This window comes from Portunus trituberculatus, chromosome 47, assembly GCF_017591435.1.
Source record: "Portunus trituberculatus isolate SZX2019 chromosome 47, ASM1759143v1, whole genome shotgun sequence".
Lineage (NCBI taxonomy): Eukaryota > Metazoa > Arthropoda > Malacostraca > Decapoda > Portunidae > Portunus > Portunus trituberculatus.
Genome location: NC_059301.1, coordinates 2,431,073 through 2,446,072, shown reverse-complemented (window position 1 = coordinate 2,446,072; position 15,000 = coordinate 2,431,073). Strand labels below are relative to the sequence as shown.

At 40.7% G+C, this 15,000-nt stretch overlaps 1 protein-coding gene across 1 annotated transcript in view; it reads left to right on the top strand.

Annotated features, from left to right (window-relative positions):
* Window positions 1-2,108: 2,108 nt before the first annotated feature.
* The window catches only part of LOC123520767 (formin-like protein 14), a 16,893-nt gene continuing 4,001 nt past the window's right edge, over window positions 2,109-15,000 (top strand). Inside the window, exons 1-4 of the mRNA XM_045283339.1 lie at window positions 2,109-2,161; window positions 2,290-2,365; window positions 2,604-2,696; window positions 12,679-12,764. Of these exons, the coding sequence (XP_045139274.1) occupies window positions 2,109-2,161; window positions 2,290-2,365; window positions 2,604-2,696; window positions 12,679-12,764 (308 nt within the window). The remainder of the gene's footprint in view (window positions 2,162-2,289; window positions 2,366-2,603; window positions 2,697-12,678; window positions 12,765-15,000) is intronic.

Below are 15,000 nucleotides of genomic sequence, written 5' to 3'. Positions count from 1 at the left end.
GCTGCCCTTCTCCTCCCACAGAAGCCACACCTACGACGCCTCCCCACCAAGCGCCGCCCTCCTGCAGAAGTTACGCCACTCATTTCATTATATATGTAGTACAGGTGTTCTTCCTGACGGAGACTTTGTTGTTAGGGTGTTGGGTAATGGTGTTGAGTGTTGTTGTTGTTGTTGGTGGTGGTGGTGGTGGTAGTAGTGGTGGTTGTAGTGTTATTATTATTATTATTATTATTATTATTATTATTATTATTATTATTATTATTATTGTTGTTGTTGTTGTTGTTGTTTGTTTGTTTTTATTGTCGTCGTCGTCGTAGGTGTTGTTGTTGTTGTTGTTGATGTTTTTGTTATCGTTGATGTTCTTACTGTTCCTGTCGTCTTCGCCATTGTTGATGTTGATGTTACTACTGCTACTATGACTACTACTACTACTACTACTACTACTACTACTACTACTACTACTACTACTACTACTGCTGCTACTGCTGCTGCTACTGCTGCTGCTGCTGCTGCTGCTGCTACTGCTGCTGCTGCTGCTGCTGCTGCACCACCTGCTGCTGCTGCTGCTGCCACTGCTGCCACCACCACTGCTGCTGCTGCTGCTGCTGCTGCTGCTGCTGCTGCTGCTGCTGCTGCTGCTGCTGCTGCTGCTGCTGCTGCTGCTGCTGCTGCTGCTGCTGCTGCTGCTGCTGCTGCTGCTGCTGCTGCTGCTGCTGCTGCTACTACTGCTACCACCACTGCTGCTACCAATTATTAATATAATTATTATTATTATTATTATTATTATTATTATTATTATTATTATTATTATATTAATAATAATAATAATAATAATAATAATAATAATAATAATAATAATGATAATAATAATAACAATAATAATAATAATAATTAATAACAATTTGCAATTGTTATTGTTGTTGTTCTTCTTCTTGTTCTTTTCTTGTTGCTGTTGTTGTTGGTATTTGATATGTATGAATACGAGTAGGAGGAACAGGAGAAGGAATGACAGGAGGCAGGAAAGGGAAAAGAGAAAAACAGCAACAACGACATCAGCAACAAAAACAATGATAATGACAATTCCAGCCGCAGTACCAACAACAACAACAACAACAACAACAACAACAACAACAACAAGGGCAAGAAGGAAAACAAGAACAAAGACGACGAAGCAGGAGGAAAACTTAGTGAAAATACAAAATTGTTTCATTTACTCTTCATCCATCACTTAATCTGCCTACTTACTTATCTATCATCGATAAGTAGATGAGAGAGAGAGAGAGATAGATAGATAGATAGATAGATAGATAGATAGAGAGAGAGAGAGAGAGAGAGAGAGAGAGAGAGAGAGAGAGAGAGAGAGAGAGAGAGAGACAAAGAAAGGGGAAACTGGAGGGCTCGAATGATGGACGGAGGGGAGACAAGGGAAAGGGAAGGGAAAAGAGAGACAGACAGAGGAGGGGAAGAATAATGAGAGAAGAGGGAATAGCAAGAGGGTACGATATGATGAATAGAGAGAGAGAGGAGAGAATGAAGGAGGAGGAAGAGAGAGATAGAGAAAGGGAAAGTAAAATAATGCAAGGTAAAGAAAGGAAACAAAGAAATAATGAAACTGGAAAAAAAGGAAAAAAAATGGAGAGATAACAAGAAGTGATAAAAAAAGAGAAGTAGTTTGATTAATTATAGACAAAAAGGAGAGTAAGAATCAATAGAAAAGAAGAATAGGGGCACAGTGTATAATGTACGTATAAAATAAATAGTCGTGAAACTTATTTTTTAATCAGTTATCGATAAAATTATACATTTAATACGGAATAAGAAAAAATACGGTAGCTTCCTTTTCGCTGATTTTATTTTTGCTGGTTTATTTTGTAGGGTAAAGCAAAAGTAAAACCAGAGAGAGAGAGAGACGCACAATTTCATGAAGAACCACGGCCAGAACCTTGCAAGAGAAGCCACGCAACAAGTGGTTCATTTCCCCTCAGAACGGTTAGTGATTTTGAGGTGAGGGGAGGCTAGTGGGAAGAGAGAGAGAGAGAGAGAGAGAGAGAGAGAGAGAGAGAGAGAGAGAGAGAGAGACGCAGGAAGTGAGGGGAGAAGTGGCGACGATGGAAGATGCGAGCGCGAGGGGAAAAGAGGAACAGTGTGACGTGAACGAAAAGTGAGCGAAAGAGAGTGAGAGTGAGAGGGAGAGGCAGGGAAGGACAATGAGGGAAGACAGGTGGGTGAGGGGAGGGGAAGCAGTAATTACTCTTACAGGTGAGGTCACTAATTATCACATATCTACAGGTACTTACTGCGTCGGGATGCCGGTCACCTCACTCCCCCACCCCCCGTCCTTACCTCGTGGCACTGTCTTGTGCAGGTAATGTAAGTAAATGCAGTTTATCTAATTGGTTTGGGTAAAATTTAAGGCCGTTTTGGGGACACAGGTAAACGTTGCCATTACCTTGTGCTTGTGGGAGGCTTGTACTGAACCGTCGTCCGCAGTGCTTTTCCCTGCTCGAAGCTACAAGGTGAAATTCCCGACCGATGGAGGAAAAAGGATCAAACTTGCTTGCCTGGAATCGATCAAACTCAAGCGTCTTTCTCTTTGATTACAGACTCTCGGGAACTTCACCTCTCGTGGCAGCGATTTCAGTATACAACACAAGGGAAACTGCAAGAAATCATTTGGCATACTCTTGGCAGCCCCTGTATTAAAAAAAACCTATCATTTCTCCACACGGTCTATCCTTTATCTGCCTTTTTGTGGGTCAGGTATTGAGATTACCATGTGTATTATCTGGCGGATCAATTTTAAAGTTGGACGATCAGATGCCAGGTTTGTGGGGGTTTGTGTCAAGGCCGATACCTGCGTGTGTAGATAAGATCGTTGCCAAGTTTGTCTGGACAGCGTAAGAAGTGTTATAGGTGTCACATGCACTCGCTGTCTTGAAGGTGTGAAGGTTCCGTCTGTCTGCCTTGTCTTCCGTCCAGTGCTGTTAGACTTCACTTTTGTTTGTGTCTTGTTTGGGTTATTTATTGCGATTTTCTATAGATACACGGCAATGACTTCTTTGTTTTATTGTTTATACTCTCTCTCTCTCTCTCTCTCTCTCTCTCTCTCTCTCTCTCTCTCTCTCTCTCTCTCTCTCTCTCTCTCTCTCTCTCTCTCTCTCTCTCTCTCTCTCTCTCTCTCTCTCTCTCTCTCTCTCTCTCTCTCATTTACATTCTTACAATTCTTATTTTGTCTTCTTCCATGCTTTTCTTTTTTTCTTTTTTTTCTAGCGTTTTATGTTCTCTTCTTCCATTTTTTTTTCTTTCTCTTATCCCATCATCTTTCCAGTGTTTTCTCTTCTTCCCCCCCTTTTCCATTTTCTCATTTTCCTGCTCTTCCAGCTTCTCTTCCCTCCTCTTCTAGTTTTTTCTTTCTCCTCCCTACCAGCAATTTTCCTTCCTTCATCTTCTCTAGCTTCTCATTCTCACATTTTCTTCCTAATCCTTCTCCCTCTCAGCTTCTTTCTATCTTCTCTCTCTCTCTCTCTCTCTCTCTCTCTCTCTCTCTCTCTCTCTCTCTCTCTCTCTCTCTCACTCACTCTACGAGATTATGTTTTTATTCTTTTCCTCTTTTTTTTCTTTTTTCATCATCTTTATCCTTTATTTTGCATTTTCCTCAGTATATTTTTGTTTCTTACCCTTTTAGTATTTTTTTTTCATTTCCATGTAAACACTTCACTCATTACTTGCCCATTCTTATCCGGTTTTCATTATTTTTACGTATTCCTTCTTACTTTTGTTTTTCTTCGCTACCATACGTATGAAGTTGAGTTAGTTGAAGTGCGGTGAATGTTGATGGTTACTTGATGGGGAGGAGGGGAGAGAAAGAAAGAGAGAGGAAGAAATAAGAAAGTCTCCACTCAGATCTCGTAAGCACATTATACTAAAAGAAAAGCCAACTTCTTTCATTCCATCACTTCCTCGCCTTCACCTCTCCTCTGTTTCTAGAATTTCGTTGCAGTCTCTCGTTTCTTTATTTTTTTTTTTCCTGTTTATGTGCATGTTTATTGTTCTGAGTTTACTACTTGCCTCTTCTGCCTGCCGAAGTCTTCTCTTGTATGATTCCCGTCTTTCGAATAGGAGAGTTAATGTGCGATTGATTTCTCTTTCCTTTTTATGAGGAGGGAGATTTTGCTATACACATCTTAATTTGGATAATTGGTTTGGCTTTTTTTTTTTCTTTAATGACTAACACTTAAATTTTGTTTTATAAGTTTTTGTACCTCTTGGCCGGTTTCATTTAAAACAAAAAAAACTAAATTCACTTTTCATCCTCTTCACCAGTAAGCTCCGTAATTATCTATCTTTTTTTTCATTGTTTCCCCAATTTGCACCTTCCTTCTTCATTAACCTCTTCAGTACCATGACGTGTCTCCACATTTATCCTGCTCATTATTTAGTGACTTTACACAGCTTCAGAAACTTATGTAGGGATGAAACTAGTGACGACTTTGGCCTTTAAGCTTCTGACCTCCATAGACCCTTCCTAAAGTAAATAAAACCGTCTAATCATACACAAAACTCATGATAAAAATACGCCCCAGTACTCTAGCGGTTAAATGACATATACTCCGGTCCTTTCACGTCTCAAGCAGCTATTATGTGTATTACTTACTTCGCTTTTGAACGCTTGCTACAGGACAGAACCGATCACACATCCCTCACGTTTGCTCCAGCTTATCGACACAGCGGGATCGGATGCTCACCACTCGCAGGGCAACCACAAAGCCTCTAATTAAGAAATGACGGAAGTTTATGTTAAGTTGCTCTATCGGCCGTAGGAAGGTGATTGTGAGTTTGGAAATGTGCAAAACCACCTCAGAATCAAAACAGGAGAAGCATGCAAGTTAAATAGCTGGTGCTCTCTCTCTCTCTCTCTCTCTCTCTCTCTCTCTCTCTCTCTCTCTCTCTCTCTCTCTCTCTCTCTCTCTCTCTCTCTCTCTCTCTCTCTATCTATCTATCTATCTATCTATCTCTCATGCTAATGATTTCCGTGTGTTCATTTTGTATGTTAGTTTTTTTACCATTAGACACGGTTGCTAGGATCACAAGGGAAGCCGCAATAATTCAATATGGTTACATGTGCTAGTTCTATATAAACATGTCTTACCTTTGTCTTCCTATCATCCCTATCCATAATTCTGTGTAGTCATGTAAAACCTTCTAATGTCTCGGCACTAATAAACACAAACTACTCTTACATATTCTCGTATTTCCCGATGAAATAGACAGGTTAAAAATAGACAGGTGTTTAATCTTGCCTTGAAACTTCTATCTCGCTAACTTGTTTTCTCACCGGATGGGACGGAAACGCAGCAAGGAATTTCACTTTCTGTTCCATTTTATTATCTTGATCTATTTTTTTATTTTTCTTCTTTCTTTTGTCTCGTTTCTTTTTCTTTTTCTTTTCTTTTTTTTTTTTTTTTTTTTTTTTTTTTTTTTTGTCTTGTCCCAGAAGTCAGATGCCAGTGCAGTGCTGACGAGGGAAAAAAAAAAAAGAAATATTGTATAGACGTGCCAGTAGTAATAGTAGTAGTAGTAGTAGTAGTAGTAGTAGTAGTGGTGGTGGTGGTGGTGGTGGTGATAGTAGTAGTAGTAGTAGTAGTAGTAGTAGTAGTAGTAGTAGTAGTAGTATATATAGTAGAAGTAATAGTAGTAGTAGTAGTAGTAGTAGTAGTAGTAGTAGTAGTAGTAGAAGAAGTAAAAGTAGTAGTAGCATTTCTAAAAGTAATAATAACAATAATAGTAAAACCGACAAATGTTTTATGTCGTAATTTTTTTTTAGCAAAGACGCATTTTTCCGTCTTCTGTTTTTCTCTCTTATTTGCCGTCGCTCCTCGAGTCTGTACTTTGTGAAGGTAGTTGAGATTTTTCGAGACGTGGCAACCTCGCCCCCCAGTTCCCGCCCCTCCCACCATCTTGAGGAGAAAATCAATGATCATCAGAGGAGCGTGATGCCGGCCGGGAGATGAAGAGAGAGAGAGAGAGAGAGAGAGAGAGAGAGAGAGAGAGAGAGAGAGAGAGAGAGAGAGAGAGAGAGAGAGAGAGAGAGAGAGAGAGAGAGAGAGAGAGAGAGAGAGAGAGAGAGAGAGAGAGAGAGAGAGAGAGAATTCATGCTTCATTGCCTACTTGGAACTTACGGAATATAATGCAATTAATTCAAATGACATGTGTGTGATTAGGCGAGGATAAGCAGAGAGAGAGAGAGAGAGAGAGAGAGAGAGAGAGAGAGAGAGAGAGAGAGAGAGAGAGAACACCAACTCACTGGAACAAATTCTAAACTCGGGCGGAACTCCAGCAAACTGTTCGCGTGTGCATCAGATTTTCAACCGGATTTCAGAGTGTGCCGGGAGGAGCCTTCGTGTGGCGGGGCATCTTTAAGACACAAGTGGAAGAGGAGCAGGATGAGGGGGAGGAGGAGGAGGAGGAGGAGGAGGAAGTATCAGGAAAAAGGGGAAGAGTAATAACTTTGTGCCTCCTTTTTATTACTCTTACCATTATTATTATTTTTCAAGAAATTTTCCGCGCATGGGCCGTGAAGCGTAGCCAATGAGCGGGAGGCTGGCGAGGCGCGGCAGCCAATCAGTGAGGAGTTGGGGTGGTGCCATCTCGCGGCCAGGACAGGAAGTCGCATTCATCCAGCCAGCTTGCACTTGTTCTTGAAGCGAAGAAGGACTGGCTGGCTGGCTGGCTGGCTGGATTGCTCGCTGGCTCTTCTCGCTTCCTTCTACACGACCCTTTACCCGATCGCAACTTGGTCTTGTAGTTTTGTCAGTTCATTGTATTTTCCTTGATCTTCTCGCTTTCCTTCTCATTTTGTTCTAAGTGGGGAAGGTTAGGAGACATCGCGGCCTAGAACGAAGAGAGAAAGAGAGAGAGAGAAGGAGGAGGAGGAAGAGGCTCTTGGCTCCTCTCTGATTGGTTGACGTCTTTATCGATTGACTTCAGGGGACGTCTTTCAGAAAGTTCTCCTCCTCCTCCTCCTCCTCCTCCTCCTCCTCCTCCTCCTCCTCCTCCTCCTCCTCCTCCTCGTCCTCTTGATGCTGCTCGAGGCTTCCTGTTCGTAGGAAAGGACTTTCTCTACTTTTCTTTCGTCGTCTTCCTCTTACTCCTCTTCCTCTTTTGAATCCTCCTCCTCCTCCTCCTCCTCTTCCTCTTCCTCTTCCTCCTTCGTTTCCTCCTACTCATCCTCCTGGCTTTTGTTTCCTTACTTCCCTCACTTCCTCTTTTCCTTTTATATTTTTTATACTCTTTGTCTAGATTTTCCTTAGTGATACTATTTCCCTCCTCCTCCTCCTCCTCCTCCTCCTCCTCCTCCTCCTCCTCCTCCTCCTCCTCCTCCTCCTCCTCCTATGTAGTTAGTATAGAATAGTTAACCAAGCAGCCTAGTAAGGACCCCTGGGTCTGTTGTTGCTTGGTCTTTCCTTTGTATTCCTTTGTATTCCTCCTCCTCCTCCTCCTCCTCCTCCATACTAGTTTCTGGTTTACTTCAGAATTCATGTTTACGTAAACTAACTTAGCTTTGTTAGTTTACTGTCCTTTCTTTAGACCTCTCTCTCTCTCTCTCTCTCTCTCTCTCTCTCTCTCTCTCTCTCTCTCTCTCTCTCTCTCTCTCTCTCTCTCTCTCTCTCTCTCTCTCTCTCTCTCTCTCTCTCTCTCTCTCTCTCTCTCTCTCTCTCTCTCTCTCTCTCTCTCTCTCTCTCTCTCTCTCTCTCTCTCTCTCTCTCTCTCTCTCTCTCTCTCTCTCTCTCTCTCTCTCTCTCTCTCTCTCTTTCCTCATGCCGTTCTCTTCCATTTGGCCTCGCGTTTCAGTGTCCTCGTGTCCATGTGGCAGGGACGTCACTTCGAAGTCTCCTGAGTTCGCTGGTTTGAGGCTGAGAATGTCAAACGTAGTGCTCAGTGAGGATTTGTAGATAGACAGTGGAGGAGAAACCTGTAGGCGTGTTCATCTTTTTTACATGTTAGTTTTGTGTGGAAGGAGGGTTTTCTTATGTGTATGAGTGTTTTTTCTCTTTTTTTTTCTCTGATTAATTCTCTCTCTCTCTCTCTCTCTCTCTCTCTCTCTCTCTCTCTCTCTCTCTCTCTCTCTCTCTCTCTCTCTCTCTCTCTCTCTCTCTCTCAACATTTATTTTTTTATTTCTCAGGTTGGGACATACAATTATAATCACTCGGTATATTATTCCCGTAATGAGATACTTGACTTGAAGACTTGAAAACCTAAATCTGCTCAGCCAGAGAGACATACCTTATGAATGACCACTTGAAGAACTTAATAATTTTTCAGCTTATAGAATACGTCACCATCTTATAAAAGTCTTAAATATTCAGTTGATAACACATAATCACGTTAGTTCACAAGATTACATTTGATTAATTAGATCATAAAATACACAGCAGTTTTGAGAGAATTACCAAGAGATTATCGTGAAATGAACCCAAACATTTTCTTTTTCACTGAGAGCGTTAACTTATGGAATTCTCTGCCCATTCAGTGTCATCGATATAACAGTGATAGTTTTCCAGAAGAATATACACAATTACTTCAAATGGAGTCCGCGGTTAAGCTAATGTGCGTCATCATAGCAAATTTAAAGTCTTCCCAATGTTATTTTCAAGCGTCGCTATTTTCGAGGCTGCTGTTGATGCTCTGACGCTGCTAGGGCTGTCCGAGGAACTGAGGGAAGTGGTGGTCGTTCTAATCTCGCTCGTGTAGCTTTTTCTCTTTTCCACGAAGGTTTCAAGGCTATTCAGAATGTTATTTTGACTTGATTCTTTCCCCATAATCATTTACAGCTTTTAAAAGATTTTTGTTCGTACCAGTCTCAAATACGAGCTTCTGTAGCTTACTAAAAGATTAAATTCTTAGTTATATCTAGTTTTTCATTGTGCCAACCCAAATAGTTTATGAGAATGGTCTTAATGTTAACAAGAGATGACCAGGGCAGAAAAACGGTTAAAAATCAATACCTACAGTGATCCTCTTTTCTTTTGCTGGTTTTGTAGTTCTTTGCCTCTTACATGGAAGAAAATAGAAATAAAAATGTATGATATTTCCTCCTATCGTGTTAGTTACTACGGCAACCAGAGGTGTACGGGGAGGAGCCTTCACTTTTTCTATCCAATATCTTTCACTCTAGAATTAAACTCTGCAACTTACCATGAACAACTTCGTAAGATTCAAAGAGCCTGTTATAGTTATTTTTTCCTTTTCTTTTGTTTATAATGAGACAGAACGACGGTGCAATGAAATTTAAGTCTCTTCGGTAAAATATCAACAGATGTCACTTAGAGCTCCGGGACGCAAATTGTGTATGACATCAATATAGTGATTTGTGCAGGTTCGGTATCAGTATAGTGGGGAGAATGTCATTAGACGAGAAATACAGTATATATAGTGTATAATGTGTGATTTCAGTGTAAGTGTAGCTTTAGTAGTGTATGTAGTGTGTGTGTGTGTGTGTGTGTGTGTGTGTGTGTGTGTGTGTGTGTGTGTGTGTGTGTGTGTGTGTGTGTTTCATGAGAGCAAACACATAATGACTCCCTCTGGCGGCTAACAATGGAATTTCCGACGCTTTTGAAGATTCTGGAGAGAGAGAGAGAGAGAGAGAGAGAGAGAGAGAGAGAGAGAGAGAGAGAGAGAGAGAGAGACAGACAGACAGACAGACAGACAGACAGAGAGAGAGAGAGAGAGAGAGAGAGAGAGAGAGAGAGAGAGAGAGAGAGAGAGAGAGAGAGAGAGAGAGAGAGAGAGAGAGAGAGAGAGAGAGAGAGAGAGAGAGAGAGATAACCGGACTGAGAGATTGATAGATAGTTATATAGAGATAGATAGATAGAGAGAGAGAGAGAGAGAGAGAGAGAGAGAGAGAGAGAGAGAGAGAGAGAGAGAGAGAGAGAGAGAGAGAGAGAGAGAGAGAGAGAGAGAGAGAGAGAGAGAGAGAGAGAGAGAGAGAGAGAGAGAGAGAGAGAGAGAGAATATGGGGAGCCAATAATCTCTTTCACCCCATTTCACCCTTTCCCCTTTATCCCTCTCCCTCTCTTCCTCATTGTCCGCAACCTCTCACCCCTCCCTTTCCCTTTCTCCCCCACACCCCCTCCTCCTCCCTCCTACGTTCTGTCCCCTCACACTGGCAGCGGAAGGCACCAAATGGCACTCACTTTGAGACGCCCACTAGTGCCATTTCTCCTCCAAAGTCCCTTTTATTCCCTAAAAGTGTAAGTGCCAGAAGCCAGCAAAGGGAGAGGAGGAGGAGGTGGGAGGGAATGGAGGCGGGAGAGGAGGAGAGGAGGAGGTGAGAGGTGAGAAGGAGAAGGAAGAGAGTGAAAGAGGAGGGAAGGTGCCTTTTTTTCTCTCTCTTCATCTCTTCATCTCCTCCTCATTGTTGTTTTTTTTCTCTCACTTTTCCACATTAACAGTTTTATTGTTGTTCATTTATATTTTTCATGTGTTTGTGATTTCTTCTGTTTTTTTCTATTGTAGTCTTTTGGTCATTCTTCTCTCGTGGATATCACTGTTTTCTTTCTGTTTTCTCATGGCACTGCTTCTTAATCAGTGTTCTCATTTTTATTGTTTTTAGTTTTGTATCAATCGTTTTCCTCTTTTAGCTGTATTTATTTTCACTCTCCCCTAAATGTTTTTTTTTTCTGTGTGTGGTTCTCTCTCTCTCTCTCTCTCTCTCTCTCTCTCTCTCTCTCTCTCTCTCTCTCTCTCTCTCTCTCTCTCTCTCTCTCTCTCTCTCTCTCTCTCTCTCTCTCTCTCTCTCTCTCTCTCTCTCTCTCAAGCATTTTCCTACCGGATCCACTGCCAGTATTCATTCTTCCAAAATTCGACGAAGGTTTTATAGATAAAGATGAAACTCTCATTCAATCACCGATGACTGACAATTTTAATGCATTTTAATGTTTTTTCTATTGATGAAACATAAATTAAGTTGTTTTTATTAAAACCATGAAAAAATAAGAATATCACAAATAACTTCCATTACAAGCTATATTGTACTCTCGTAAAGAAATATGTACCAGAGTGTGTTGAAAGACTTAGTGAATAATAAACGCTGACTGAATGCTACAGATGAGCCAAAGCAAGGATGATCTTCAGAAGCTTGACTAATACTTCAATACTGGAATGCATTTTTTCCTTAAGGTTTGGGTGTGATTTGACGATTTTATCAACATGAGGAAGGGCCTATGGAGGTCAGAAGATTAATGGCCAGAGTCTTCACTGTATTGATCCCCACAAAAGTTTTCGAAGCTGTATAAAATCATCAGATAGTATGCATAATGAATATGAAAACACGTCATGGTACTGATGAGGTTAAACGCTGTAATCTTTAGTTTGAACAATTTCCAAAACCCACAGAAATTATTGTTACAACCATGAAATCATCCTTTCATTTTTTTTTTATGAAATCATACAACTATCTGTTAAGAATTACGAACCATAGAGTTAAATATCATAAAAAAAAACAATAATGACTGTAATAAGGCGAAGCACTCTATATTTCTTTCCATTGGTCAGTGCGCTGTGTGACGGAAACTTTCCGGTAAAAATTTGTACTGGGAAGATGATTATACCTCGAGTCTTCGCTTTGCCTTTTTTGATAATAACATTCCTTTGTTTGTATTCAGACCAAGAAGACAATGAGAAACAGAACTGGAGGAGCCGAAAGAAGTGATGAAGTGAATGGGGCCAAAGTTTTAAAAGCAGATATAACAGAAGGGATGAAGGAAGGAAAGTGAAGTGAAAGAGCAAGTGAAATAAAACAAGGAAAGTTTTGATGTTTTAGGGAATAAGAAAGATGATAGAACAGAAGGGATGCTCATGAAATATAAAGAGAATAAGTAATCAGGTGGAAGAAGGCAAAACGTTGATATATAAGAAAAAAAAAAAAAAGGATAACAAAGAAAATAGAAAAGAAATTACAGAAATAACTAAAGTAAAGAGACAAAAGAACAATTAAGTGAGTATTTAAAAGTATTAAAATAAGAAGATAGCAAGTAAGAAACACTGACAAGGAAGAAAGAGAGAAAGAAGGGAAGGAAGATGAGAGAGAAAGAGACCTAAAGAAAAGAGAACCAAGGGCACAGGAGCAATAAGAATAGAGGAATACAAGGAAAGAAAAAAGAAAGTAGGACATATGAAGAAAGAAAGAAAAAATGGGAGGAGAAAAAGAGACTCTGAAAGGAAAAGAGAACAAAGGAATTGGAAGAAAAAATGCCACAGAAGAAACAAGAGAAGGAGGACAGAAGAATCGGGAAGAAAGAAGATGGGATAGTAGACATTAGGAAGAAAGAAAGAGAGAAAGAAAAAAAAATGGAAGGAAAAAAAATAGAAAAAGTTAAGAATGACACAGGATGAATTACAGAAAGTATAAGAGAAAAAAGAAAAAAATGAAGATGAGACACTAATGAAGAAGAAAATGAAGAAAAAAAAATCATTAAAAGTTCAGGACATGTCGCATTTTCTCTCTATGTAAAAACAAAAACGACAACAAAATCAGAGCATAAGAGTGTTTGTGTAGCAGCGGGATTGTGTTTAGCCTTGGTCTGCGAGGCGGCTAATGGGCGAGGCTGATAAGGGAAGGAAAGGGTATTTAATTATATTCCTCATTAACTCTCCTCCTTTTGTGGTCTTTGTTTGAGTTTGGCGTTTATGGCTGCACGTCTGAACACATGATTGAGACTAATAACACGAGAGGCTCCGGTGATGGGGACGAGGAATGGGTAGGGTGAGTGGAGGGGAAAGGCTAGTAGAGGGGGTAAGTTTAAGATAGTGTTTCCATGCGATTTTTTTTAGTTTTTCTTTCTTTTTTTTTCCTTCCTTTTCTTTTACTCGTTTATTTACTAACGTATTATTATTTTTTGTATTATTTTGTTTACTCATTTATTCATTAATTTTATTTCATTATTTTTTTTCACTTATCTATTTATTTATTTTTTTTTTTTTTTACTTTTAGAGATCATTCAAGGCTACAGAAAATGAAAATAAATAGCTCCGTTTTAAATCCCTACAGTTCAGTTCACAAGAAGCGAGGAAAAAATTAAGTAATTACCTGGCAGAGATTTCCAGAGTTTTGTCACTGAAAATTATGAAAGAGTGAAGGTACAGGTAGACTCTGGCATTGGTAAGACTGACAGTGCTTGAAGACAATCATTTTCTTTAGAGCTCTTTCCATCATAGTGCACAGTAACAGCTAGGAGTCGTCTTAGGGCAAAGCAATGTAGACACTTACATAAGTTTACTTAGTTTTATTGAGTAAAATGATGCAGGTTTACATAACAGTACAATAAAGTCATACAATATCCTTAACATGAATACTCAGGAACATGGACACATAGTTTTAGGACTAGTTGCAAGGCGGAACACAGCTGTATATAGGTACCATTCAGTAAACTCTAACCTGGTATATGTCTCAGTAATGAAAACGCAAAATTGTTGTATTATGTGTTCCCTTTTTTTCCCTTTTTCCCCCGTGAATAAGAACACTTTTCTATGCTATCAAACTAGCTCACCAATTTTCAAGATCTTTTTTTTTCATGCATTTCCTATACCAGCATTCCTAATAACATGTACGTATGTGGGGCCTGCTGTTCCACCGTGAATACTCGTAACCTAGAATGATGAGCGGCGGCCGATAACACGATGTCTCGCCCTCTCCCGGCCCCGACTTTCCGTGAAATCAGTGTCAGTAGTCGGATGGCAGTGAGTGGCAGTGAGTGGCGGGCTAATGACACGGAGGCCGCCTGGCGCAACACCTCAACGCGGGGACGCCAATTGGGGTGATGAACAAAAAGCTTGGTGTCTCCCGGTGGCGCCAAAGTAAACAGGTGGAAATGCGCCATAAAAAAGTACTTCCCTTTGTATCTTCTGCGTATACGTGTGTGTCTGTCTTAGGGAGGGGAAAAAACGAAGAGAGAAGGTATTGTTGTGAGATGTAATTAAACTGTACGAACACATAATTTATACTTTGGTCTGTGGTACATTTGTTGCTATATAAAACCTCTTGATTGTATACATAGCAGTCTCGTTATTGTTTATTGTCTTATGTTTGAAGGTCTCTCTCTCTCTCTCTCTCTCTCTCTCTCTCTCTCTCTCTCTCTCTCTCTCTCTCTCTCTCTCTCTCTCTCTCTCTCTCTCTCTCACCACAAGGTCGTTAGGGGTCGAGTGATTTGCATTCTGACCTCAGGAATCCATAAGGAAATGATGTGGGTGGTCACCGCATAAGAGAGAGAGAGAGAGAGAGAGAGAGAGAGAGAGAGAGAGAGAGATTACAAGTTAGATTAATAACATCACTAGAGATCTTGTTACTGTTTTTCTCCTCCTCCTCCTCCTCCTCCTCCTCCTCCTCCTCCTCCTCTCCTCCTCCTCCTCCTCCTCTTCTTCTTCTTCTTCTTGCTCATCTTTTTCTGAGTCTTCGTCATCGTCATTTCTCTCGGGCAATCTTCTCGGTGACCTCACATTACCATAATCACTTGAAATTTAGCATTGGTTAAGCTTCACACTGGAGGTGCCTCAGAGACTCGGCTCCGGGGCTTCGAGGGAGAGAAGGAGTAGGAAGAGAAAGACGACGAAAACAAGAGGATGGAGACAATGAAAAGGACTAGAAGGAGAAGCAGAAGAAAGACGAGAAGAATATAATGGAGAAAACGAGAAGGAGGAAGAGGTGAGAACACGAGGACTGAAACGAGGAGGAGGAGGAGGAAGGATGGAAAATCTACATATGAAACTGAAGGGAAAGAAGATAGGAGATAAGAGAAAGGGAGAGGAAGAGAAGGCGGAGAAAGGGGAGGAGAAGGAGAAAGAGAACAAGAAGAGCATAGTGAGGAGGAGAAGGAGGAGCAGTAGCAAAAAAGGAGGTATAGAACAAAACAGGAAAAACAAAAGAAGGAAAAAGATAAAAGAAGGACAGAAGGACGTAACAAAAAGCATGGATGAGGAGGATGAGAAGAAAGACAAGGAGGAGG